The sequence below is a fragment of the Medicago truncatula genome, chromosome 5 (assembly GCF_003473485.1).
Source record: "Medicago truncatula cultivar Jemalong A17 chromosome 5, MtrunA17r5.0-ANR, whole genome shotgun sequence".
Classification (NCBI taxonomy): domain Eukaryota; kingdom Viridiplantae; phylum Streptophyta; class Magnoliopsida; order Fabales; family Fabaceae; genus Medicago; species Medicago truncatula.
The window spans coordinates 39,826,681-39,850,767 of NC_053046.1; the positions used below are offsets into that span (position 1 = coordinate 39,826,681).

At 33.6% G+C, this 24,087-nt stretch overlaps 2 protein-coding genes across 3 annotated transcripts in view; both read left to right on the forward strand.

Moving 5' to 3' along the window:
• Positions 1–285: 285 nt before the first annotated feature.
• LOC11425758 (blue copper protein) lies at positions 286–2,500 on the forward strand. Its single transcript, XM_003617154.4, has 2 exons — positions 286–635; positions 1,773–2,500. The coding sequence occupies exons 1-2, from the start codon at positions 431–433 to the stop codon at positions 2,288–2,290; spliced, it is 723 nt and encodes a 240-aa protein (XP_003617202.1). The 5' UTR covers positions 286–430; the 3' UTR covers positions 2,291–2,500.
• A 1,920-nt stretch (positions 2,501–4,420) lies between these two features.
• Positions 4,421–24,087, forward strand: part of LOC11423254 (proteasome adapter and scaffold protein ECM29) — a 30,536-nt gene continuing 10,869 nt past the window's right edge. Inside the window, exons 1-23 of one of the 2 annotated variants that reach the window (XM_039834431.1) lie at positions 4,421–4,724; positions 5,638–5,805; positions 6,081–6,170; positions 7,135–7,271; positions 7,387–7,477; positions 7,944–8,026; positions 8,175–8,281; positions 9,117–9,269; positions 11,335–11,399; positions 12,138–12,225; positions 12,312–12,390; positions 14,248–14,356; positions 15,300–15,359; positions 16,367–16,485; positions 17,300–17,669; positions 17,734–17,918; positions 18,019–18,088; positions 19,615–19,762; positions 19,860–20,029; positions 20,489–20,839; positions 22,518–22,685; positions 22,803–23,096; positions 23,622–23,798. In XM_039834431.1, the coding sequence (XP_039690365.1) occupies positions 4,533–4,724; positions 5,638–5,805; positions 6,081–6,170; positions 7,135–7,271; positions 7,387–7,477; positions 7,944–8,026; positions 8,175–8,281; positions 9,117–9,269; positions 11,335–11,399; positions 12,138–12,225; positions 12,312–12,390; positions 14,248–14,356; positions 15,300–15,359; positions 16,367–16,485; positions 17,300–17,669; positions 17,734–17,918; positions 18,019–18,088; positions 19,615–19,762; positions 19,860–20,029; positions 20,489–20,839; positions 22,518–22,685; positions 22,803–23,096; positions 23,622–23,798 (3,474 nt within the window). In that variant the 5' untranslated portion in view covers positions 4,421–4,532. The remainder of the gene's footprint in view (positions 4,725–5,637; positions 5,806–6,080; positions 6,171–7,134; positions 7,272–7,386; positions 7,478–7,943; positions 8,027–8,174; positions 8,282–9,116; positions 9,270–11,334; positions 11,400–12,137; positions 12,226–12,311; positions 12,391–14,247; positions 14,357–15,299; positions 15,360–16,366; positions 16,486–17,299; positions 17,670–17,733; positions 17,919–18,018; positions 18,089–19,614; positions 19,763–19,859; positions 20,030–20,488; positions 20,840–22,517; positions 22,686–22,802; positions 23,097–23,621; positions 23,799–24,087) is intronic. The other variant, XM_003617155.4, reaches the window with a different exon arrangement.

Below are 24,087 nucleotides of genomic sequence, written 5' to 3' on the forward strand. Positions count from 1 at the left end.
TATTTACTAGAAATGAGCTAAGAGAAAATGTATTAAAGTTGACTCATACTCTAATAGTCTGTAATTGTTATTATTGTTTCTCAGACAGACTCCTCAATGATTAAAATCATTTTATAAAGTAAGATACTAAATTATTAGATATTTATAATAATTTAGATACCAAAATAGCTATTATACCAAATAACATGCTTGTGGGACACAACACAAATAAAAACCGACATGAAATGAAATGAAATAGTGAGTAGTAGTATTTTAGTAATTCAACAAAAACACAAGGCTTCTTAAATATAAATCACATGTTACCATAGCTGGCAGCATATGAATCCTACATTCTCATCCACTGAGCCTGTCATAAAAGCTAGTACTTAGTTGTTAGTTTGCCTCTGCTAGTTGCCATTATTCACATTTCACTCAACTCACCCCAAGAATAATGGAACATAGAAGAAACTCATCATGGTTTCTTCTATTCTCAACTCTTTCTTGTCTTTTTCTCCCATGTTTCTTAGGTTCTGTTGGAGCTTACAAAAATTACACAGTGGGAGATTCTTTAGGCTGGTTTGACAATCTTGAAAAGCCAACTGTTAATTATCAGAAGTGGGTTGCCAAGAAACAATTCAGCTTGGGAGATTTCCTCAGTAAGTGATTTTATTTTCAATGTCTTTGATTTTTTTTATGTTTAGACCTTTTTTGGAACATATATCATGATATATTCATAACCTATAGTACATATTTTTGCATTGAATTACTTCTTATGACATGCATACTCTAGTTTCAATCCATTGATCTGATCTCCAATTTACACTCAGTTGTGTGTTTAATCTTCAATCAATTATAATCATCAGATTATAGAAAAATTTGACTTTGATTATAACCATCATAAAAGTTATACACATACACAATTTTTTGGGATTGATTGTTTGATGGTGTAAATTATTTTACAATAATAGTGTATCAAAATCAAACTTTTTTTTAGAATAAAAATGTCAACACTAGCAATATTGGATCTACTTTCTCTTCACAAGTAGTTTATGAAAGTGGCATAAAATTTGATTGGTTAAAACTTTCAACTATACTATTTATTATGAATTATAATCACTATAGTGTCACACCTAAGTGGTTGTGTTTTTATTTCCCCACTGTGATGTACTTATATGTTATTTTTGGGCTATGTGTGGCATTTAGTAAATTTATAAAAGTCATGCTTAAATTGGAAGCACTAAGGGAACTATGTACTATTCTTGTTCTGAAATCTGTCACAACCAACATTATTCCCAAAATAGGTCCCAACTCCCAACTCAAGTATTCACTCTTCCATTTAGCAAAACAGATTAACAAAGAAAATTACTGTTACCGTTTGTCTCTTTTATAAAAAAGGAAGGAAAAAAAACAGAAGAATCTTATCTAATACTCAAAATGCCATAGTGACAGTTGCCGGAACTTTTTGTAATATTCCTTTCTTTTGGTACAAATATTTTCTTTTGATACTATGAGTGGCTATTCGTTTTTATTTGTTTAATTTCTTTTATGTAAAAACTGTAAGAGCAATATGTTGAGATGAAGGGAAAAAAATTAGAGGGGCCTTTTCTGGATTTGTTTTGGAGCTAAAATAGTCAAATTGAATTTAACCATTTGGCTTTCTAATCAGTGTATTAACATCAAAATGTGGATGAAAAATATACAATCTTTATTTCTTCATTTGAATGAAGTTTATAATAATAATAATAATAATTCCACATGACATAATTTGACTTAGTTTGTTTTGTCAAATGTAGTTTTCAACACAGACAATAACCACTCTCTTGTTCAAACATATAATTTCACCACATACAAACAATGTGATTATGATGATGCACAAGACAAGGACACAATCCAATGGTCATCAGTTGATCCGTCCAACACTGATATACATCCAGTCACAGTGGCAGTTCCTTTACTGAAAGAAGGGGCAACATATTTCTTCTCTAGTGATTATGATGGTGAACAATGCAAAAATGGACAACATTTCAAAATAAATGTGACTCATGGACAAGGGTTGCCGAAGAGTCTTCAAAAGCCGTCCGAAGATTCTCCATCTCCTGCTAGTCCGATTTCTGGTGACGATGAGTCTGCACCAGACACAAATGTTCCTTCCAATTTCAACAATCCTAAGGAAGATAGTGACGATGAAAAAACTAGTGACAAAGATAAAGATAAAGAGGAATCAAGTTCTCTTTCGATGTTAAAGTATGTAAAATTTCACAACAAGTTATATGGTTGCCTTGTTTTATTAGGGACATTTTTCTTTTTTTAGTATGTTAAGATACCCTTTATTTATTTTATAATAATTTATTATAGATTTTATTATCTTCTTAATTAAATTTTGTTGACGTGAGATGTGAGCTAGGGTATACTATATCTATGTTATTGTTGTATAAAACTTCAAATTATATTTATGGTGTAAATTTCAAATAGTATATTGAGAAAGAACAAGAGTTCAAGAAATTGTCCCTTTTGTTTTTAAGACAAAGTCCCGTATTTGTTTTGTGCAATTCTTTGAGAGTCCTATTGGATGATCAAGGATCATGTTTATTTATAGTTGCATCAAAATTTTGTTTTGATGTTTGTAATGAAATTAAGATATATGTTTTTTTTTTTTTAAATTATGAATATGTAACTAAACAATTATATTTGTACATTCTTATTTTTCATATACTCATTCAACACATCATCTTTTCTTTATCTCTTTTTCTATCGCATCACAAATCTATCACATCTATTATTCTATATTTTGTATTTCTTTCTCTCTAGTGGTAGATTGAATTTTGGGTGTTTAAGAATTATTTATTGTCCATTTATAATTTAGCATCAGACATCATTGTATACCAAGAAAAAGAATATTCATCTCTCTCTCCATCTTCGTTGGCTCACCACAACCTCTAGATTAAAATTCACCTTTTAAAGGTTAACTGTTGGATTCTTCTGCAATTGTTACCCTATCTAGATCAACAAAAACACCATGCCCGCATATTGCCTTTATAACAAGAGTGTAGAATGAAAAGTTATATGATCTAATAGTCCATTTCTAATTACACCCCATTAATATATAGTTTTATTCAATGCAATATTATAATTAGAATTAATAGGTGATAATTTATTATTTTAATTTTTTATTAAGGTTAATCCATAAAATTCAACACTAATTTCTTAAACCTATATTGTTTAAGGCGAGAATGCTAATACCATATTCATTAAAGGGGGAATTGATGATGCCTAGTTCATCTAAAAAGCCTCAACCCCGTGATGGTATACATACATTGATTATGGTCATTTTGTGAATTGTAACAGTTGTATTTTCAGATGCATTAGGGGTGTTGATGTTTTTTTTTATTAACACGATTAGAGTGGTGTTGATATATATTTTTTTGTCAAGTAGTCTAATAATTAAAAATTACCCATTAAAATGAATAACTGATAATCTAAGGTTTGAATCTCAGCCCTTATATAGTGTAATGTCCTTTTCAATTGAATTATGCTTACAAGAATGATATTGTATTATTAAGTAGTTAACATTTATAGTTATTTGTTAATTAAAGGATAACAAATTCTACAATGGACCAAAAATTAAAATTCTGTCAAATCTGAAAATTAGTTGACGCATTCTAAAATATCCATCAAAAGTACGAAATCTGCTGTCCCGCGTAGGTGGCTCAGTTGATGAGCAAACATACGTTGAAGGAGATTTAGATGGATGTTTTGAGTTCGATCCTCGAAAACTAACATTTCTCCCTCTCCTCTAACATAAACTAACAACTAACATTTGTCTATAAAAAATAAAGTAGAAGCTCGTTGTCCTCCTCTTTCTAATGAGTGAGACACCATCATTGATCTCATTAATATGGGTTTGAATGAAAAAACAAGAAATACAAATATAAACACCTAAACGCTAAAATAATATTCATTCCATTTTATTTTTACCGACAAACACAATTAAACCGTTTTTCTTAAGGAGAACAAGAATCATAAACTACTACTATGAAGGGATGTCAGTGATCATCGTCAACATTCCAACTCATAAAACAAATGTAAAAAGGAATTGAGTTAGACACAAAATTAAATAAATAATGACCAAAGAGAATGTCAAAATTCCAAAGACTAGCATTATCTCATGTTTTACTTGGAGTGATTCCAAAAATCTCGCATTCGCACGATCATCGCGCTCAAAGCTGTCAAATGTTATTAGACAATTTAAATTTCTTTCATGTTTAAATTCTTCTAATTTATAAAGTTAATTCAAATCTACATTTCTTTAAGTTGTCTGATCAAGATCGATTACATCGGACGGTGTGAATGCAAGGAGAAAGACTATTATAGACCAAAAGTGAGACTCAAACTATCTTAGAGCACAAGTAGCCCAAGCCAAAACCGCACATATATATAATAACTACCTCGTTCCAATTTCTATTTTTCCTTTCTCATTTCTCAACTAACACACCGCGCAGAAAGAAGAAAGAGTTTCACTTTGTTGCTGAAGAGAATCAAATCGAAAACCAAAAATGGCGGAATCCTCATCTTCAACAGCAACACCACTGAGAGCGAAATCCGATTCTGAAATCGAAGAAATGCTGGATCGGATGCTAACTCGTTTAGCTCTCTGCGACGATTCCAACCTCGAACCCTTACTCTCCAAGCTTCTTCCTCTCACAATCTCTTCTCTCTCTTCTCCATCCATCGCAGTTCGTAACAAGGTACTTCACCGCCGAATTTCAATTCGTTGCCGGAAATTATTCATTATGTAATTGTTATGAAGTTGATTAGTATCGATTTCGATTTTTATCTTGTAATTGCTGAATTAACGGATTGAAACTATAGTTGATAGAAAATTAGGTTTACGAGTAATTTTGCTTTGTGATAGTAAGAATTTATACTTTTATTGCATTTTTGTGAGTGACGAAGTGTTTATGAGCTTGTTCATCGGTTATGTACTTTTCCTTCATCATTAGAAATTGTTCATTATGCAATTGTTATCAAGTTGATTAGTATCAATTTCTCATTTCATGTTGCAATTGATGAATGAATCCATTGAAACTATAGTTTGTAGCATATAAGGTTTACGAGACATTTTGCTTAGTTACAGTAAGATTTCAATTGCTGAATGAACAGTTAGAAACTATAGCTTATAGCATATTAGGTTTACGAGACATTTTGCTTAGTTACAGTAAGATTTCAATTGTTGAATGAACGGTTAGAAACTATAGCTTAAAGCATATTAGGTTTACGAGAGATTTTGCTTAGTTACGGTAAGATTTCAATTGCTGAATGAACGGTTAGAAACTATAGCTTATAGCATATTAGGTTTACGAGACATTTTGCTTAGTTACAGTAAGATTTCAGTTGCTGAATGAACGGTTAGAAACTAATTGAAACTATAGCTTATAGAATACTTAGGTTTACGAAACATTTTGCTTTGTTATAGTATGGTTTTTTATTTTTATTGCATTTTTGTGAGTAACAAATTGTTTACGTGCTTGTTCTTAGGTCTTGCACAGTTATTTTATTCTATTTTCCTGTAATTTTTGTTTTTGAAATTGTGGTTTTCAAGTGATGCAGAAGTGGTTTGGTAAAAGTTTAATGGTTTAGGGAATTGTGTGTTTATGATAGGTTCTTGAGATTTTGAGTCACGTAAACAAGAGAGTGAAGCTTCAGTCTGATATTGGTTTGCCTTTGACTGAGTTGTGGACGTTGTATTCAGAATCTGGTGCTGCTCCGATGATAAGGAATTTTTGCATTGTCTATATAGAGATGGCTTTTCAACGTGTTAATGCAAAGGTTATTATTTCTTAGTGCATGTTTATTGCTTTGATATATTTACTGTTTTGTGGTTATAAATTATAATGTGAAATTTGATACTGATAATTCCTGTTTAAGCACTTGGCTAATAAAGGATAGTAGATCTGAGACTCTTATGAAATTAATTTTCATCTCATTTAATAAACCGAGCGAACGCACACACAGACACACACACACACACACATTATTTTTCGCTATTGAATACTTATCATGGAGCTTGTGGAAACAATCTAATGCCCTTGCAATTTGATTAGGTAAAGGAAGATTTGGCACCCGATCTATTGTTGAACATCTCAAAACTTCCTATTCAACACCAGGAAATTATCCTTAGAATCATTGTTAAGGTATCAACCTTTCTGAATCTCTGTTGTTATATAACTAAATTTTCTATACTATTTCGTTATATACTGAATACTTCTGCTTAGTTTGAGTGTTTTGCAAATTGGACTTGAGGACAAAGTGTGGTATTGACTTTGGCCATTCCATTCCTCCCTTGGTCAATGATTTTATCATTTTATTTATTTATCAACATTACGTTTCTTTGCAAACTAAGCAGGGTTTACATGCTCCTTCTTTTTGACGCTTAACAGCTTATTGACAGCAATTAACAGATGTCACTAACAACAGCCTATCATAAAAGCATGACCATATACATAAAAGATACATGCATATACTCAGTGCTTATATTTATTAGTAGCTGTTATGACCCAAAAACAAGTATCGAAGATTAGTATCATAAACAGAAAGAAAGAGAATGAATCTATCATTGGTCAAAGAAGTACGAACTGAAAAAGGAGTCCGTTCTCCTTCCAAGTGTTTCCCCTTTCTACTACAAAGCTAATTCTCAGTTCCCAAATGCTAAACAGAATATATTTCCTTTTAATCTATTCCCTTGCTCTTACTATAACCACCAAACTAATTCTATTACTACTTGTAACAAACTGTACAACTTCTAGAGTCCTATTAACATGCTTCTAAAATAAATGCCGGCATACGCAAAATTGCTTGCATAAATCAAGTTTTCCTAGTTTGTTATCTCCCAACACACACACATGAGAAGCTGCAAGAATTTGAGTATTGGCATTAGTTGCACTTTATTTTGGTTGATTTTTGAGAAAAGGAGGAATGTTTCAAGGGACTCAAAACACCCATTTGTACCAGAATGCTGCTTGTCATAATTATTCTGCCCTAAACCTAGTGTAGAGTCTTATTTGCGCTGATACATGTTTGCGAGAATCATGCTTAGTTATTGATCTTTGGGATATGAGTTATGACTATTACTTCTAATGAATTGCTGCTTGTTTTTAGGTAATTGGTGAATGCCACTCTGGTCAAATTGGTGATGAAGTTGTTGCAAAGTATAAAAAAGTGAACAATTCTCAAGATAGGGAGCTGTTTATTGAGTTTTGTCTCCATACAATGTTGTACCAGCGGGTCTCTCAAAGGTCTGGAATTAGATTTTTTATACTGAATGGAGCTTGTGATATTTGCATTTGTTATGACACAAATTTGGTTGATTCATTCCCATTTAATCAAATGGTAGTTTCTCTTTTGTTGTAGTGGTGGATTCCCTCCTGGGCTTTCTGTTGCTCAAGTCAATCGTGTTACAGGGAAACAGCAGTTGCAAAATAATGAACTTCTATTAAGAAAGGTAATCATGTAATGGTTATACCATTATCTTACCATGTAAAGTTCAGATAGTGTATGTTGTACTTGATATTATCACCATGGTTCGGAGAACTAGTAACTTCTTCCACTCCTATCTATCTTCCTTCACAATTTTTTCTCTTATCAGAAGGAACACTGTCTAATCTGAGAGTTTCTCGTCTCCATAGGGATATTCTGTTCATTTTGTTTCATCTTTCTGAACTAGAAATTCAATGAGTTCAGGACTTGATTCATAATAGGACATTATAGGCGTTGTTTGATTCACGTAGCTGACTACCTAGTGGAAAACAATTTATTTGATTGTTGTCATTGATTTCTAAATTTTCATTTGAACAAACATGCAAACCTGTCAGTATATTTGCATTTGGATGGTTATAAGCATGTCCTATTGTGCCTTTACAAAAAAAGCCACTATATGCTTGTCTTATTTTGTTTTTTTGTTAGTGCAGCTGGGTATTTTGAATGTTATTCAAGCCATGGAGCTTAACCCTGAACTTGTTTATCCTTTATACGTTGCTGCTTCTGTAGATTGGTATGTTCTTGATCTCATTTTACTGAAACCGTCTTTATTCTTTCTTACTAATTTATCTTTCTGAGTTGTATTTTTGTGGTGTTTTTTTTTTTTTTTTTTTTTTTTTTTTGTGAATGATCACATTTGTTGTTTGATCAATTAACTCAAGTGAAGAGCCTGTGGTCAAGAGAGGGGAGGAGCTTTTAAAGAAGAAGGCCAGTGGTGCTAATTTAGATGATTTAAATCTGATGAAGAGACTATTTATGCTATTTAATGGTAAGCTATTACAACTTTTGTTTAGATATAAGGACATATGTTGTTGTCTATTATAGAGTTACAATATTTTTTAGTTCTTTTTCTTCTTCAATTTTTTCATGATTATATGTATATGTGTGAAAGTTTCATATGAGTCTTAAGCTTGCATGATTCTTACATAAATTAACTCTCAATTCTTCCTAACTACATATTATTTTTTTCATATATCAAATAACCTTTGAGTAAAATTTTGCACACGTCCTGTATTTTTGAACTGGGCCCTCTTGGGGGTCTCCAATGCTTTATTACTTGCTGCCCCCATTTTATACACTAAGTGCAATTTAGACAAAGGGAAAAAGGGGCTAAAAAATTGTCCTTGTTCTTGTCATGAGGGGGAATTTAAGAAATATAAGAACATACTTAGGCATCCACTTGGTCTTTAGCATTTACTATGAAAACAGTCTCATTAATTTTAGTCCTCTTTTTGTTTGATAAGGAGAAAAAGTGGGTATAAGGTAATTGCTTTTGTTTATGGTTATAAATTTCAAAATGATCAAGAGAAGGCACTCAACCACATTTCGCACCTAATATATTTTTATTCAGTCCAAAAATTTAAAATCAAGAGAATGATTTAAGCATTGTGATTATATATTTTTTTTGGTATTTACTGGCTATCTTCTTCTAGGTCAAAACCTATATATACACCTTTGCTAGCTAACTTAGCTATACTAGGCAAGGCATTTATTGGTAAATTTTTGTATGCCTTTTCAATTGACATTTTGAACTCTTACTATATCTAGGAAGTGTTTCAGTGTTATGTTCTTTAGTATTTATAGATGATTGATGGTAAATGTAGGTACTGTTGGAGTTGAAGGTGTTGATTCAGAGTCAAGAGTGAGTCCTGGGAGTCATGCTCTAAAGGCAAAGTTGATGTCTATATTCTGCCGCTCTATTGCAGCAGCAAATAGTTTCCCGTCCACTTTGCAGTGCATTTTTGGTTGCGTTTATGGTAGGGAAGTGTTTATTTATTAATCTTGATCTTTACTGTGCTAATATATGTGCTTCTGTTTAAAGTTTGCGGACTATATAATTGCAAAATTAATTGCTTAATTATTGGCCAAGGCAGCATCATTTTATGTTTGTTCATCAGACATGCAATATAATAATACGACTTGTGCACCTTATTGCCTTTATCTATTGTGTATAGAGTTATTTCATGTGTAAAGATCAAATCTTTGAAGTCATACTATTTTTCTTTGACAATGCTTGCTATCTGTTAAGATGAATGAGAATTGTAAAGATTCAGAGAGCTTATGTTTTGAAATTGTAATTCTGATTCTGTTTCTTATTATGTGATACCTGAGTGTTACAATCTATGTATAGAGATTCTACAGTGGAGATACAATAGCAGAATAATTAACTAAGTTACTAACCACTGTGTCAGCAACTGAAACTAACAAACAGGGGAATTGATGCCATGTCACGCTTGACCCTTTTGTGTAGTCTCACTAACCCCTCCTTGAGATCAAGTTGGTTGATCTTTAGAATGAAAGTCAAGCACCTTGAGCTTGTCCCTTAAAATGAGAAACTGATTGGTTCACAAGGCCTCGTGTTAATAGATTCTGCACATTGCTTTTTATGTGGGAATTTGGAGCACCTTCAAACTTTTTAACAAAGAAAAAATCAAGTTGCATATGTTTTGTTTTCGCATGTAGAATGGGTTTGTATCAAGGCGCCACAATGCTCATATTATCACAGTAAATTGTAGGACGTGAGGTCTTGAGTCTTGGCATTCAGATCATGTAGGAGAGTTCGAATCCACTTAGTTCCTGCTGAAGTGGCAACCAGATTCTAGACTCCGGTACTCACTCGGCTTGAGTACTCAACCTAGAAACCACTGTTTGATTTTTCGACCCACCAGAAACTAAATTCAGACCAAAATATTATTCAAGAGCCTGAAGTGGAGCGCCTATTATTAAGATTAGACGCCTAAGAAAATCCTGTCAATAACAGATGAAATGCAGAATAGGTTGGAGATGCATGCCATGTGTGTGCCTCTCAAGTAGCGAATAATTCTTTTGACTGTTGTCCAGTGGGACTCTAGGGCTGTGACATGAACTAGCACACCTTGTTGACAGCAAAGGAGATTTCTACCTTATGATGGTGGCTTAATGGAGGTAACCCTTCGTAAGAGAGGAGATGCTTTTGGCTATTGCTAACACAGGAGGAGAAGGTGTCAATCAGATCAGCGGAGGAGTTGGGGTGGGATCTCTCAGTGGCTCTTGTGACAGAGGGGGAAATTGCTCGCTGTAAGAAGCCACGGAATTATGAAGCTCTTGATACCATGCAAAGATATATAGCGTCCTTGAATTTCAAAATTGCATCTCTGATTCTCACTATTTGATAACCGAGTGTTACAATCTAAATATCTAGATTCTATCACGTAGGAGTTACAATAACCGGAACTAACTAACCGGGGAATGGATGCAGTCTGCGACACTGCATGACCCGGTTGTTTATTCTCACAAGAATATGCGGAATATTAGAAACAGCAGTCCTTAAAGACGTGAATAAAAAAGTGACAAGATAATATTCCTTTTGTGATTCAATTTTTCTTTGATTTAATCAATTAATTCAGTGATCCTATGCAAACAGGAATAATGCCAAACAACAAAGCCCCCAGTTTCTGTAGTCATGAATGGTGATATCTCTTAACAGAATAAAACAGAACACTGAACCTCTGAGAGGTTCAGTGTTCTGTTTTATTCTGTTAAGAGATATCACCATTCATGACTACAGAAAATTTTCCTAGTTTGTAATTTTTATTTTTGAATAATTTTCTTGCTTTCATACAGGTCAGAAAATTGTAACTTTTTTCTGTTTGAATAAAATTCTTCTTCATCATCCAAAATTCTTGAGACAAATGTATATGGATTAAAGATTGGGACATTTGTGCAAACTTTATTGTGTTGTCTTTTTTACTAGTCTCTTTTCTGTTTTAGTGTTTGTTTATTACTTATCTCTTTTTTGTTTTAGTGTTTATCTTTAATATTATATATTCTTGAATTTTGAAGGTAATGGTACCACATCAAGGTTGAAGCAATTGGGAATGGAATTTACTGTTTGGGTATTTAAGCATGTGAGTATGATATTACTTGGCTTTTGATTTTTGTCGGAAGTTTTACCTGTGGAAACAAATTCTCTTTTAGTCCAGTAACATATTAGTTAGAAATTATTCAGTTGAAGATATTGGATGAATTTTCAACTGGTAGCATGTTGAGGTGGAAGATAAATGGTGATGACCTGGGTTCCTGGGTTTGCAAGGGAAGATGCCACTGGGTGGATGTGGATAAGTAGGATAGGGAGCATTTGAGGTTTAAGGGGGTGTACCAGAGGAAGAAAAAATGGAAGCTGTTCTGGTGGCTATGGAAGGCAAACCCCTCATCTGGGTGCAGTTTTAGGAATTTTTGCCTATCAAATCCCATTTGCAATGAGTTTAAAGAAGTGGTGATTAAAAAAATTTAAGCCAGCATTGGTTCTAAATTCATAAGGTTCTGTTGGGTTTGAGGCAAGAGGATTCGGTGCATTGTTGCCTCATAAATTCATAATGAGTCATTTGTCAAAAATATTTTTATGTGAGCACTAACTTCACCAAAATAGAAAAGTCTTGCTCTGACTGAATTAGTTATCTTCATTTATGGATGTTACCTCTGTGTGATGTGTTCTGTTGAAGATAAACAACCACATATATACCTAGTGAGATGCATTGCAAATGATTTCACATTATACTTTGTCTCATACTGTTATCCACATACCTTTGTCCCATATTGAACCATTGCTCCTTCATCATCTCTAATAATTTTAAAAATAAATGCAGGCAAAAATTGATCAGCTTAAGTTAATGGGTCCTGTTATTTTGAGTGGAATTATGAAGTCTCTTGACAGTTATTCAAGTTCAGAAGCAGGTTTGCTTAAGGAGTTATATATATATATATTTTTTTTTTGAATGATATTAGTCTATTTCATATTCAATTTTTAAGTATTGTCTCAGATGTCAGTGCTCGGGAGGTCAAAACTTATGCTTTTCAAGCTATTGGCTTGCTTGCACAACGCATGCCTCATCTTTTCAGGTCCCAGTCTCTATTTCTTGTGGTCCAACTATATTTCCCTTTTCTAAATGTATGTCTTTTCTGGAACTTATTTGCGTTGGCGGGACCATAGTATATGGTTTTGATTGCAAAATGTTGCAGCACATTTGAAATAAACTATATACAATCTGTGTGTGTTAAAAGATTAGTTGATAGCCCTCCATTCTTGGGTGCAAATATTACCCCAAAATAAAGCAAAAAAATAAAAAATACCCTACCATTTAATGTTTGGTCAGCCAAACTTATCTTGAAATTATGATGGGGACCTAGTGACTTCCAAGCGCACTTCTCCTTTCTTATGCGGAACTGAAGCCATCCATATTACTTTGCAAAAGAAAAGAAAAATGTAAAATTGAAACAATGGTTGAAATAAACAGTTGACCTCGTTGAATAGGAACGCAGTGCAGTCTGTGTTGGGTTGGAGAAACGAAACTGGGTGATGTATCGTAGGAACTAGGAAGCTTTTCTCCGAAAATAAAAGATGAGCTTTCTAGAGAAAGTGAGTTCAAATTTGAAGAAAAGGGAAGATATGTGGGATATCAATTAATTTTTAGTCAAAACTGTTGGGCGAATACTTTAAGGAATACACCATTGATTCTCTTATATACAATTAGAGGGGGCACTAATGGAGGTTTTGGGAGGGAAGTTACTAATTCTCACAAACCAACTTTTATGAAAGCTTACGCTAATAGGTGAGGATACAAGAATAATTCTTATATCTCTAAAACACCCCTTACGCATGAGTCATGAGTCCTTTGTGTATGAAGCATAGACAAAGCATAAGCCCACTTACCTTGTGCTGAAGTTCTACATTTTACTAGAGGAGTGGTGGTGGTATGTAATGACCAAACTCTAGACCACTTGAGAGGCTCTGATACCATACCATGAACCAACCATTCTTAAAACTGAAGTTACTTAAAAAAAAAAAAACTGAAGTTGTTAGATGAACATCCGTGAATGTTTTTTTATTTTGTTATTTCTCTAACACTTACAACTTGCTGAGTGCATATATGATTCACAATCCCTTTGTTCAAAGCTTATTGTTAGGCCTTTCTACTATGCAATTGTGAACACTCTTTGTTGGACACTGGTATTTTATAGAATTTATGGATGTCTGAATTGTATTCCATGCAAGGCTTTTCTGCGTATTACATGATTTCAAAGCTAATATTTTTTTTTGCAAGGCTGCTTTATATACACTTAGTAAATACCGTATTGAGTATTTGAACTAGAAGATTCCAGTGTTTGACATTCTGTTGATGGTTGAAACTTTTTTTTAAATAATATTGATGATCTGAAACTGAGAATACAGGAGGTATTTGATATTTATAGACTATGACACAGTTTATCACAGCTGTTGAGTGTTATAATACCATAGATAATAACTACTGCCAGCTACCCGCTTACGACTATTGCTGTTACACCACTGCCAATAGTTGTTTTGCATGCTCTATAAGTTAAAAAATGTTATTTTTTCCATGATTTCTTATGTTCAATGAGTTTTTTCACCCTATCAACCTATTGATGATCAATAAGAGTGCGCCAAATTTTACCCCTTTGTTTTAGGATGGTTTCTTGTTGCTTTCTCTGTATGACTTATTTCTCATTTTCAGTTGATATCTTTTTTTTTAACAGAAGACAATTGCATTTGTTAGATTTGGAGGTCATGTGTCTATAAATATGATTTATGATAGAACATTATGATGTCGTTTGATTCATGTAGCCAACTTCACTTAGTATATAATGGCTGTTGTTGTTGCAGACAATTGAGTCCTTGAGTTAGGTCCTATTTAAGCTGTATTAAGTGGTTGCTAATGGAGCTATTACATGTTCTTTCAGGGAAAAGATTGACATGGCTGCTCGTCTTTTTCATGCATTGAAAGTTGAATCCCAATCTCTCCGATTTGTTGTCCAGGAAGCAACAATATCTCTTGCTGCAGCATACAAAGTAAATTACCTGCCTCTTATGTGAATCTATTTTTCATCAATAATATCTGTAATGGAAAATTTTCTTATGAAGTTTTAATCGTCACTCTATCTGATTTGAAAGTAGTTTGCAAGTAATAGTCACACTCTGAAATGATACATAACATGAATTTATAGTATGTATCTTTTAAACGTTTTGACAAGTAAAATGTAAAACCTTGTAGAGCTATGACGATCCGATGAAATTCTTTTGTTTTAGGTATCATTTACTTGGTTTTAATGAGATGGAAATCATTTGTTCTCTTCTTCGTACCTGATTAAAATCTTCAAACCTCAGCAAACCCCCCCCCCTCTCAAACTAACATTCCCTCTCTTTTTTGGGTGAGGTATTATGTTTTATTTGGAGATGTTAGAATATAAGCAAGTATCTTGATATTATGTTAGCGTATCTTGAATTATCTCATAGGATTAGATTCTAATCTTGGATTATCTAAGGACTAAGATTAGTTTCCATATTACTCAGTTATTGTCACAATTTGTTTCATGATTTTCCTATTTATCTAGGATCAGGTGTCTTGTAGCCCTAGTGTATCTCAGGTTATTGGTTGAGCTTAACTCATCCTTACAAAACTGACATTTAAAAGGTGAGAGATGCCTTCCAATTATAAACACATTTTAGGCTATATCACATACAATGTGGGACTCTCTAACAGTATAAATGGCAGTTTTAGAATCCTTTTGTTTTATGACTATATTGTGGTAAGTCTTTGACTAACTTGGTGTTATAAAATGAAATTATCTTCAAGTTTAAAGTGTTAAGTGGTGGTCAAGATATTTTTATTTTTTTGGATTTTGTTTCAATTTTCAAAAGATCATATTATGCTCTTGCTAATGAACTTTTGGTGGATTTGAGACTTTACCCTCATTTCACATTCTTTTATTGACTCTTTTATCTTGAATATCAGGTAGCCCCATTAGCAGTGTTACAAGATTTGGAGGTGCTTCTGCTAAACAATTCTCAAGTGGTATGACACAGCTTGTTGGCTATTCTTCTCTCCATAGGACTGTTTACATTATATATTAATTTGTTTCTTCTTTAATATGAAAGACAGAAAAATATAATACCTTTAAGCTTGAGCATTCCAAGCTTTTTATTTTCCACTTTATTCTCTCAAACAATTTTTTACATAGAAAACTCTTAGGCTTTTATATTGGGACTAACTCATCCTTACAAAACCGGTTTGTAAGGTGAGATTCCTCTCTTTATAAACTCTTGTTAGACTCTATCTTTAATCATTTAGTGATGTACTAATTTAACAAGTATGTTTTCGCAAAGTGTTTGATATTTTGATACTTATGTAATTCAACACGAGTAAATGCTCGAGAGATGTGTGATGACACAGAATTAATGGTGGTAAATATGCTCGACATATTATCATGATGATACGTAAATGATTTTGATAATTTAGAATTATAACTTTAGAGATGTTCAAGAGGAAAGTTTGAGGAAAGCTTACTTGGAATTAGCAACTTGGCTAGCTGTAGTACCTCTTGAGTTTGTCAGCAAGCATTCCAAGTTCTGGGAACTGGGATCTTTGCAAGGTTTTTGAGGCTGTAGGCTCCTGTCCCTGTTTTCAGATAGATTCCGTAGGGTCCTTCCTTATAATTTGGATATAAATGGGGCTTGGTGTGTGGATATAAATGGTGGGCTGCCGGAATCGGTAGGCTCTGATACCATCTTAGAATTTGCTTGTGAGGTGACAACTGCCCCCAGTTATAAAAGTTTGTTTAGGCCATATTACTTCCAATTTGGGACTCTTAACTAAGCATGCCACAGAATGATAACCTATTTATTATTATTAGTTCCATTGTTATTGTTATTTCTATTTTTAGCCTTGATTTGTCAGTTTTTGTTCATCCAAGGAAGATGCCTTTTCTTTTTCCATTCTATATTCTTTTAATAATATCCTTCTTCTATCCAAATAAAATTTGAAAGAGGTTCTTACAAGAACTTGTTTTGGTGTGATGACAGGAGGAAAGTGAAGTAAGATTTTGTGCTGTAAGATGGGCAACCTCTTTGTTTGATTTTCAACATTGTCCGAGTCGTTTTATTTGTATGCTAGGAGCATCAGATGCTAAATTGGATATCAGGTATAACAAATTCCTTCTGCAATGTGCTTACATGCTGTGATGAGCTAAAACACATTTAAAGGGGTTTTGCTTCAAGGGATTGGGTAGCTTTGGTTAAGTGATGTTTTCCTTTGTTGTTTATGTTTTCCTTTTACTTTAAGTGAGCTCATTGTCCTTCCAACTCTGTAATTATCTTCTCTCTGTCTGATTGAATTTCTTCTTTAAAGAAAAACCGAGTCTATTATGGTTGTATTCTCTTCATTGAAAAACTTTACAATGATTTGCCTGCATGTCTTTTCCAAAGCAGGTGCTCAGTGAGAAAATGAACCCTTTAGGCATTATTTCTTCATTCAATCTGTAATCAAACCAATGTCAACCTTGATTTCACTGTGAAAATTACAGTTCTATGAAGCATGGAAGCAAAACTATAATATGTATTTTTGTTCAAATTTTAGAAGACTGCTTCCTCTAGTAGTATTGCTATTTCTTACTGATCACAACTCTTCAAACTACTTCTGCAGAGTAAAGGTCACAATGATGAGTTGAATTTTAACCAAAAAAATCTACATTGTTATTACTTTTTTTATTAGTAAAACAGTGACTCTTCACCCTGTAATGCATTTTTTGTTGCTGTAGATAATTACTTTATCCCATAGTGATTATCTCTGAACTTCATTCATTGGACAATGTTTGAAAATTTTGAGTTGTGCTTTTAGCACTATTAGGTTTCTGAGGTGATTAATTATGAAGTTTCTTTTGATCTGAAGTCTTGTAAATTCATCTAACTGTTAAGGTTATTGATTTGAAATTAGTTTTTTTTCCTGGTTTGAAACAGAGAAATGGCACTTGAAGGCCTCTGTTTGCTTAAAATTGAAAATCAAATTGATGGTTTGAAGTACCCGAAACTTGGTATGATGTTGGATTATATTCTCCGGCAACAGCCAAAGTTATTGGAGTCCACTGAAATTAGAGACCAGCACCTTCTTTTTCCTTCAAGCACATATGTTGCCATGATCAAATTTTTAATGAAGTGCTTTGAGTCAGAGTTGGAGAGGAATAAGTCTTTAGAAGGATCAACTGAACTTATGTCATCAGTCAAGACATTCTGTTCGCTCCTGGAACACTCTATGTCATTTGAAGGCTCTGCTGAGTTGCATGTCACTTCTTCTAAAGCATTACTTATAATTGGATCAAATATGCCAGAGGTCAGATGTTATAGTTTCTTTATTGCTTTCTTTGTGTTCTTTCTGACACAATTTCTTTTTATAGGTGGTAGCATCACATTATGCTCTCAAAATTTCATGGCTTAAACAACTACTGAGTCATGTGGATTGGGACACTCGGGAATCAATTGCATGTTTACTTGGAATTGTGTCTTCCGCTCTTCCTCTCCCTGCAACATCTGATGTTATTTTTGAATTGACTTCAATATTCAGCCAAACCCACAAATCGAGGTTTGTGCACTGGTGTTGTAATTTTGTAGTCCAGTTTCTGAGAACTAACCTTTTCTGAACATATTTTGTTTATGCTTATGTTGAATTAATTTGTTGATAGATTTGAGATTCAGCATGGTGCGCTTTGTGCAATAGGATATATAACTGCAGATTATTTGTCTAGAGCACCTGTAAGTTTTATTTTACTGCATATTTTTTTAATTAGTAATTGAATCTAATTACACACACACACACACACACACACATATATATATATATATATATATATATATATATATATAGAGAGAGAGAGAGAGAGAGAGAGAGAACACACCCACTAGTTTTTATGTGGGAGTGTTTTAGCAAAGCTACACCTTAAGGTGTATTTAAATAAGTGGGTGTATTCTAGCAAATGCCTATAGGATTTGCTAGAACACACCCACTTGTTTTTTTAGAAGGTGTGTTATAGCAACATACACCTTAAAACTAGTGGGTGTGTTCTAGCAAATCCCATATATATATATATACACACACTCCCTCCGTCCCTAATTATAGGACTCTTTTAGTGGGATAAGACTTGGTTGTTGTTGTTGTACTTATTTATTCTAATTAATTTTTTCGGTTATTATGTTTTCAATACCTTTACATAAGTTGTTGGTTTTATCCAAATGACTTGTGTCATGTAGTTGCAATTTTGATCTTGAACAACATGCCTTTTGAAAAAAAAATTGAATTTTCTGCAAAAAGATATCAAATAAACTCAAATATCGCTTTTTGGGTATATTAGTTCTTACAATTTGGGTTCAACCCTAGAAAACCAATTTGTAAGGCGAGGATTGCCCCTACTTATAAACTTATGTTCCGGCATTATCTCATCCATTGTGAGACTCTTAACGATAATTGTGTCATTGTATTTAATATACATATCTTTCGATTTGTGTTTGTTTGCATATAGTGTCAGTGCTCATTATAATGCTGTCATGCAATGTGTTGGCACTGCTTAGCTTGCAGATGTTAGCACAGCTACACAGTCATTTAGTGATCTCGAATAATAGTGTAATAACAATTGCAGAGTTAGATAAAACTATTGTATGAAAACTAGATAGTGTAACAGAGTTGTGAATCTATAATAACCTTCCGCATGTGTTTATAATGCTGATGCATGATTGTACCGTAAGCATTTCTTATCAAGACCATGGTCATTTTACTTTAAATTCTCAGACCCCCAAATTCTCTCGAACTTAGTTCTCTAATAAGGTAGTATCAAGAAGCGATTTTAGTCCAACTTCATGGCTTACGATAATAACCCACCACCTCTTCTGCTACCATTGGTGGGTTCTCCGGTGAACTCAACTGTATCATCATTCTAATCATACCCTAAGGGGTCCTTTAACATGTATAAGGCCCACCTCAGTGTCTAGTGTTCGTGCTCAGTACTGCACTCCTATAATTTTTTGGCAGTGATTAGCTGCAGCTTTTAGAACAACTGCACGGTTAATTAGTGATCTAGAATATTCTAATGACACTTGTAGAGTTTGTTACAAATGTTATAAGACACCTTGATAGTGTCATAGAGCTTGACGGCTCTTTAGCCTTCTTATAAAGATGATGTAACGTAAACATTTCAGATCAGATTTGGTGTCATTTTACTCGCTATCTTTTCCGACTACCAATCTCAAATTTAGTTTTCTAATATTGTACATAAAAATCTTGGCAGATGCCAGAAATATTTCTCCGGAAAACACTTAGATGCCTTGTTGATGTGGTTAATTCTGAAACTTCTGCTCTTGCTGCTGTTGCAATGCAAGCATTAGGTCATATCGGACTACGTATTTCATTACCTCCACTTGATGATTCTAATTCAGGTAAAGTTAATTCATATATGCTGATTAAATTCTTGTTAGATAAATAATTATTGTGCTGTTGGTTAAGAAATTATAGGAGTCTCTGATTAATCTGCAGATGGAATTCTAATAATTCTGTATGATAAATTGAGCAAGCTTCTCTTAAGTGATGATGTTAAAGCAATACAGAAGATCGTCATATCCATTGGACATATATCTGTGAAAGAATCATCATCCTCACATCTAGATATGGCATTAAATTTGATTTTCAGCCTTTGTCGATCTAAGGTAATTCAAATGCTCCTTCATCCTTTTTTATATGATTTCCTTGTTATGAATCAGTGATTTATATCAGAGTGAATGTTCAGTTTGCTGCTTTTATTTTCTCTACATTTTCAATTTTTTCTTTGAAGAAGTTTGATATTGGTTTTCTTGGATGCTTGATCTTGATTGAGAACAGCTTAAGTGTTGGAAATTTCACCTCTATTGCGATCTGCCCCCAGTCGCCTAATTGCGACATTTGAGTTGCCTCGTGTTGGCTTTGAGGGGGTGGATTTAGTCCCACATCAGTAAGATAGGACTCTTGATAAGAGTTTATAAAGAGGAGGCACTCGTCACCTTACAAGCCGGTTTTGTAAGGATGAGTTAGGCCCCAAATTTCTACATTAAGTTCTTTGTTTTTCTTTTTTTCCAATGTTTTCTTTTTGAGTTGAAGAGTGTGTTTCATGTATGTAACCATAATTTCAGGCTGAGGATATTCTTTTTGCTGCGGGGGAGGCACTTTCTTTTTTGTGGGGTGGTGTTCCTGTCAATGCTGACACAATTCTCAGAACTAACTTCACTTCTCTGTCGACTGCTTCAAATTTTCTGATGGGAGATTTAAACTCTTGTGTGTCAAAGCAGTTTCCTAATGGACAAAGTGAACATAGTGCAGAATATCATGCTTCTGCAAGAGATGCAATTATCAAAAAGCTCTTTGATGTGCTTTTGTATAGTAGCAGGAAAGAAGAGCGATGTGCTGGAACCGTCTGGCTAGTATCACTTACAAAGTACTGCGGAAATCATCCTATTATTCAGAAAATGCTTCCAGAAATTCAGGTTTTGCATTTAGAAACCAAAAGTGTCCTTATTTTCTTCCCACTTCATTTTAGTAACTTATCAAACTTCTTGTATTGTATTGTTTTTCAAGTTCAGACATGGTTCAGAGATACTGAACTCTTTAATTTAAATACATTTCTGATGGTTCAGTTGTATATTTGTCCCATAATTTTTTCCGTATTTATATGCTAAAAGAGAGTAGATATTTCACGGAGGGTTTATTTAGTGTCAAAATGGATTGGAAGATGGGCCTGATCCTTGAAATTTTCCTTTGCCTTTATTCAAACTCGAGGAATATTGTTAAAGATGTCGACACCAATTCTTTCAGAATTTAATCATAGTGACTGATGGGGATAGTCACATTACAATGCCCAAGACAAGTGCATGGTCTGGGAATAATAGACTTTATTCTTATATATGGCATCATTGCTAAACTTGTATTCCTTAGGTTGGACTATCTTTTGGGTGTTAATAGTTTTGAATTTGAACGTGCTTTTATTTGTCAGATATTAAATGCATACTATGTCATCATTGGGATTATTGTTGATGTTTGTTATTAGGGATTTTCAATTCAGATAAATTTTATTAGACATGTCATCTGTGTCTGCCTTATTTTTTAGTTTTTGGTCACTATTGTTTAGAATATTATTGATGATAGGAAGTGTTTTTATACACTTGATATTCTTGGGACAGGCATTATTGATTCATCTATATTGATTCTGTGGTCTGAGCATATATTATGCTTGTTTTTAGTAGTGTTATCCAACCTAATCCACTAGTTTGATTTGGTTATTTGAGAAACAGTTCACTATCCGCCGTCCTTTCGATCTGTAATGACAGATAGTAGAACCAGTCAAATTTTATGTTTGCCCAGCCAAACAGTTTTAAGAACTTTATACAGCAGTTTCAGTTTATTTGACTGTCCTTGTGTGGTGTAGCTTTATGCTGCATCAGGAGTGTGGAATAGTGGGGCTCAGGCCCAGATTAAAACAGAAGTGCAGGGCCGCGTACAGTAGGGTAGGATTGTTTATTATTGGAACAGTATTAGGCAATATGCTTATTAAAATCATTTGCTGGGCATGGTCGAGTAGGGCTTTTCCTTCGATCTTGAAACAGTTTGTATCTATAAGCTTCACAAACTTCTGACAATCCACAGAGATGGTTGTGTGTGCATGTTGACCATTGATTCTAGTAATTTGTGATTTGAGTCAGTTTTTGTTCCATTATAATATTGCAAACTTTGTTATTCTAATGAATATGAAGTTTTAGTTAACGGGAAACTACAAAACTTTTCTTCCAATACGAGTATTTGTATCCCTTCTTTATATGATACTTTTGACGCCATATCCATTCTGTAGTAGCATTTTGGAACTTGCAATACAAGTAGGATAGATTTGGCTGCTGTAAGGTGACTATCATGAAGTCACTTTCAAGGGGAAAGTGAGGAGTTGTTATGATTTTGATTTGAAAACCAACGGTTAAGATTCAAAGTTCAAACAATTCATAATATTTGAATCGTTGTACACATGTTTGCATATGATTTTAATCTCAGCCGATATTGTTTTCAATCAATGGTCACGAGAGTCATAATAACTCTAGTCTTTACATTTTCCCCTAAAGGGTAGGAGTAATTTTTGAGGAGCCAGATCCAAGTTTGACAATTTTAATGTAAATGCAGGAGGCTTTCTCTCACCTTCTTGGTGAACAAAATGAACTCACACAAGAGTTGGCTTCTCAAGGCATGAGTATTGTGTATGACCTAGGTGATGAATCTATGAAACAAAATTTGGTGAATGCACTTGTGAATACGTTGACTGGGTCAGGCAAACGGAAAAGAGCCATCAAAGTAATTTTCTATTATATTTTTATATTGTTTCTTTAGTGGGACGGGGGTATTTTTTTCCATCTCTTCCTTTAATTTTCCTTTTTTTTTAAACTTGTATTCCTGAAAAATCTTATGTAGCTTGTTGAAGATTCTGAAGTATTTCAAGACGGGGCTCTTGGTGAAACTGCTAGTGGAGGGAAACTGAACACATACAAGGAGTTATGTAGCTTAGCAAATGAGATGGGACAGCCAGACTTAATCTATAAGTTTATGGATTTAGCAAATCATCAAGCTTCTTTGAACTCAAAAAGAGCAGCTGCTTTTGGCTTCTCAAAAATAGCAAAGCAAGCAGGGGATGCTCTTAAGCCACATTTACGTGCTTTGATTCCAAGGCTTGTACGCTACCAGTATGATCCTGATAAAAATGTGCAGGTAAGTTCTACCACTGGTTGAAAATCATAATGGCAGAAAATCACTGGCTTCTACTTGTACACTTAACCTCACAATGTCCCTATATTTTGTTGTCAGTTAACTTCATTAGCTTTTACTGGATGAATATTTTTTCAAACTCAAAGATTTTTAGTTTTCTAGTTTTAACTTTTGAATCTTATAATTGGATTTTATATCACTTATTATTGTTATTGTTTGTTTCTTGATTTCCTTTTTATTTAGGATTTAGTCTATGCACCCCGATAAATAGGGATTAGTTTCTTATCAAGTTATTATTAATAATACTCAAATTTCTTATTTTCTCTCTCCTCCTTTTATATAAAACCCATAACTTAAACGCTTTTAACTCTCAAATAAATCATTTGTATTTTGTAATTTCCTCAACTTTTTCTATCAACAATTCCTATTTCGTTGGATGGCTACATTATGTATGATACTCTGAATGTACGAATTCTCAAATTCATACACTAAATTTCATTTGCTTACATTTTTTATTTTGCTCTTCAGGATGCAATGGTACACATATGGAAGTCACTAGTGGCTGACTCGAAGAAAACCATTGATGAAAACTTAGATCTCATTATTGATGATTTACTAGTCCAATGTGGATCCAGGCTTTGGCGGTCACGTGAAGCATCTTGTCTTGCCCTTGCAGATATTATTCAAGGACGAAAGTTTTTCGAGGTAATTAAGATTACTCTTTATTTTAATTTTGAATGTCAAGCTCAGAATAATAGCCCTGAAATTCCTAAAATCATAGCAATGCCATGTTACGACAGAAACCTCACCACAATAATGGGGGAGGTTTTTTCAGTAAAACAATTCACAAGTGTTGTGCTATTACTGTATTGTTGGTTTTTGATGTTTCTCAAAGGAGAATAGTGTCAGGGTATTTGGTCATGCATTTCTTCCTTTTCATTCTTCATGGGATTTGTTTACTTGGTTTTAATTTGTTGTCGAAACGTGGGGTTCT

Coding starts and splice junctions, on each gene's coding strand:
- LOC11425758 (XM_003617154.4), top strand. CDS start 431: ATGGAACATAGAAGAAACTCATCATGGTTTCTTCTATTCTCAACTCTT. Junction 636..1,772: donor CAGCTTGGGAGATTTCCTCA/GTAAGTGATTTT, acceptor TGTCAAATGTAG/TTTTCAACACAGACAATAAC.